At 39.5% G+C, this 3,278-nt stretch overlaps 1 protein-coding gene across 1 annotated transcript; it reads left to right on the top strand.

The window, feature by feature from the left end:
• Positions 1–2,787: 2,787 nt before the first annotated feature.
• LOC131392815 (keratin-associated protein 21-1-like) lies at positions 2,788–3,042 on the top strand. Its single transcript, XM_058522993.1, has one exon. It carries the CDS (start codon positions 2,788–2,790, stop codon positions 3,040–3,042), a length of 255 nt encoding a protein of 84 aa, XP_058378976.1.
• The last annotated feature ends 236 nt before the right edge of the window (positions 3,043–3,278 follow it).

The raw sequence follows: 3,278 nt of genomic DNA, 5'->3' as shown, positions 1-3,278 counted from the left end.
AGAGGAAATCACACCGTATTTCTGAACTGTGCTTTGGTATTCATACTGCTGTCTCAAATGTACCTGGAGCATTAAAATGAATAAGATGACACCTATTTGGGAAATTCTTACAAAAGTCCCAGAGTGAGGAGATGCTGCCTGGGTCCTTAAAGGATTACTGGCATGGAAGGGACAGTTTCGAGGAGTATTGAGATTTTAGAAGACTCAAGTGTTAAGCATGAAAAATAAAGAACTAAGGAAAGGATAATTCAGAAGAAAAACATTCTATTGTATCATCTGGGTTTGATGGAAGTGCAAATATATTTTTTTTGCATATATTGAGGTTGAAGAACGTGACTAGATTCACTTAAGAAATGTTTGAGTATTTTTGAAATGGAACCATCCTAGGCATGGAAGACACAGTAGCAAAATATAGACAATTTTCTGCTCTTCGAGTGTTTACATTCCAGTAGGTGAAGATAGAAAAAAATGTAAGAACTAAGTAAGATAAATTCAGACCAAAAATTGCTATAGAGAGGAGAAAAGAGCTTAATGGGAAAGAGAGAAGGGCTGAAGTATGAGAGACATAGTTCGGGGAGGTACTTTCACGATGTGACAAATGAACTGATGTCAGTTGAAAAAAAAGACTAGTAAGGACAGTAGCAAGTGTAAGGGGGAAGAGAAGTTCGTTAGGTTTTGGACACAATCAGGTGATGCCACATTTCCCAATGGAAAAGAGCAAGTTCTAGTGCCCTAATTGGACTTTCTTAGATTGGGACAGATTTAAGAATGGGATTAAAATTTCCAGGCAACTTGCTGAGCTGCAGAGCTACTACTTTGTTGGGTTTTGACTTTAGTGCTCTTTCCTCATCTGACCTTCCAGAACTTTAACAAATAGATCCCCCAACAGAAAAACCCTTTTCAGACTCAGTTTTACCCACCAGTGGTAAACGTGTTACTGTCTTATCTCCATGATAGGGGTCACCACACAAAGTCAGACTGAGGTCTCCGAGGGGAGCTAGGAGACCCCACACTATGGCTAATTCCAAGGAAGATGGCTCTGCCATCAAAGTCAGCCCTGGGGTGAGGCTATTCCCAGGATATAATTTGTCCCACTGATGAAAAAACAGGGATTCTTTCAAGAGCAGGACAGTTCTCACAGCTGGAACATTTGTAAGTCAGGTCTGAGGACTGTCTGTGCTCTGGTAAGTCTGAGGTTAGTCTTACAAACAGGGGAAGGGAATACTAATAATTACAGCTCTTTAAAAATCTAACTTATTGTTTCATTATGTTTCTTATCACCGAAGGCATTCTGAAAAATGGAAGAAAATCATTTATTAGGCGCATATAGGACAATTCATATATCCAGAAAAGGATCTTCAAAAACTAACACTTAAGACATCATCAAAGTCTGAAATGTTGTGACTCTTTTAGTCAAAGAAAATTTGAAACTTTTATTTGAGTGAAATGAGAAAATGGTGATAATGTATGTAAATATCTAGAGCTTAGAAGAGGCATACCAATATTTGAACATATTTTTTATTTAATCCATATGTTTTTTTATTGGCAAATATTGATTGAGTTCAATTATGTGCCAGGCACTGAGTTCAGCACTATTAAAGCATTTAATCAAGTTGTGGATTATCCCTCATGGCTTGGTCTTTGAAATTTGAGCATCCAATAGAAAGAATGATCTTCCTGAGCTTATATTCCCTTCAAACATGAATTTCATAGTTGTTAACAGTGAAAAAATTTTAGGGGATGACCCAGTGGCCTATTGGTTAGGTTCATGTGCTCCACTTCGGTGGCCCAGGTTTGATTCCTGGGTGCGGGGCTACACCACTCATCAGTGGCCATGCTATGGCAGCAACCCACATACAAAATAGAGGAAGATTGGCAGTAGATGTTAGCTCAGGGTGAATCGTCCTCAAGTAAAAAAAAAAAATTTTTTTTGGAGTCTGCCTGATTCTGAAAATGGTGATGTAAGTAAAACCTAGACAAGTAAGATAAGTGAAAAAATACCCCCAGACAAACAAACAAACAAAATACTTTCTTTTGACTGGGTATTTGGTGATGGAAAGGCCAGTTGTTTGGGATAGAGTGACAAGAGAGAGTATGTTTGGATTTAGACATTTGTCGGTAGCGAAGCTTATTTATAGCTGCATAGCCATAAACCAAGGTTTCCAGATCTCAGCCCCATGACATTTGGACCAAGACGTTTCTTTCTTGTTGGGGGCTGTTCTGTGCTCTATGGAATTAGCATCATACCTGGTTTCTACCACAAGATGCTAGTAGGTATTTGGCAGTAGGTATCTGGGTAGGAGAAGCCTGGCAAGAAATAGCAATGATTTAAGAAAGGAGATGGGAGTACTCCCTTTCCTATGGACAGAACTAGATGTTTTAGAAATGACGAGAGAGGAAAAGGGCAAAATTTCCCCACAGTCTCCCAAAACCTAGTTGTGTAAGGTATATATATAAAATGATAGGAAGTTTTGAAAATGGGTACCAATTTTACTTTTGGGCACTTGATTCTATTAAGACAGTTTTTTGGCAGAGAAAATTGAAATGATGCTCTTTAAATGAAATTGGAGTCTCGAAAATAATGAACTCATTTACAGCAAACCATTATTGATTGTGAACAGTGACTGTCACATAATAATAGTTTACATATTTGTTGGGGAAGTCAGGGATGAATGGTATGTGCTGCCAATTACTGACAGTATATAAAGGTTCGGGAGAAGCAGAAGGCACACACACACTTCAGAAACCTCCTCTTGCAAGCCACCTGAACTCGCTTCTCCTGACAACATGTGTTGCAACTACTATGGCAACCCCTGTGGCTATGGCGTCGGATATGGCTATGGCTGTGGGTTTGTCCCCTATTATGGCTGTGGTTATGGAAGTGGCTACGGCTGGGGATATGGCCCCCGTTACAGCTGTGGTTATGGAACCAGATATGGCTGTGGATACGGCTCCTACTATGGCTGTGGATATGGCTCTGGTTCTGTCTACTGTGGCTACCGGCCATTTTGCCATAGAAGATGTTATTCTTCTTGCTACTAGAACATCACTATGCAAGCTGCGTTTGCTTCTGAAACAGCATGTCTAAACATCATTCTGATACAAGGATCCACACCCCATGATTTCTACGTTGAAGAAAGTAAAATTTGATAGAGGCTTTGACCTCCCACTACCCATTTTTACAATGACATTTTTGTGGTCCGAGGTTCTGTGGTATCATCTGACTAGTTTCCAAATATTTGCCTTTTCTTCCTGAATCTGTGATTCTCTGTTATGAT

This window comes from Diceros bicornis, chromosome 27 (assembly GCF_020826845.1).
Source record: "Diceros bicornis minor isolate mBicDic1 chromosome 27, mDicBic1.mat.cur, whole genome shotgun sequence".
Lineage (NCBI taxonomy): Eukaryota > Metazoa > Chordata > Mammalia > Perissodactyla > Rhinocerotidae > Diceros > Diceros bicornis.
Note: the sequence above shows the minus strand (reverse complement) of the source record. Positions and strands in the feature narration are given on the sequence as shown.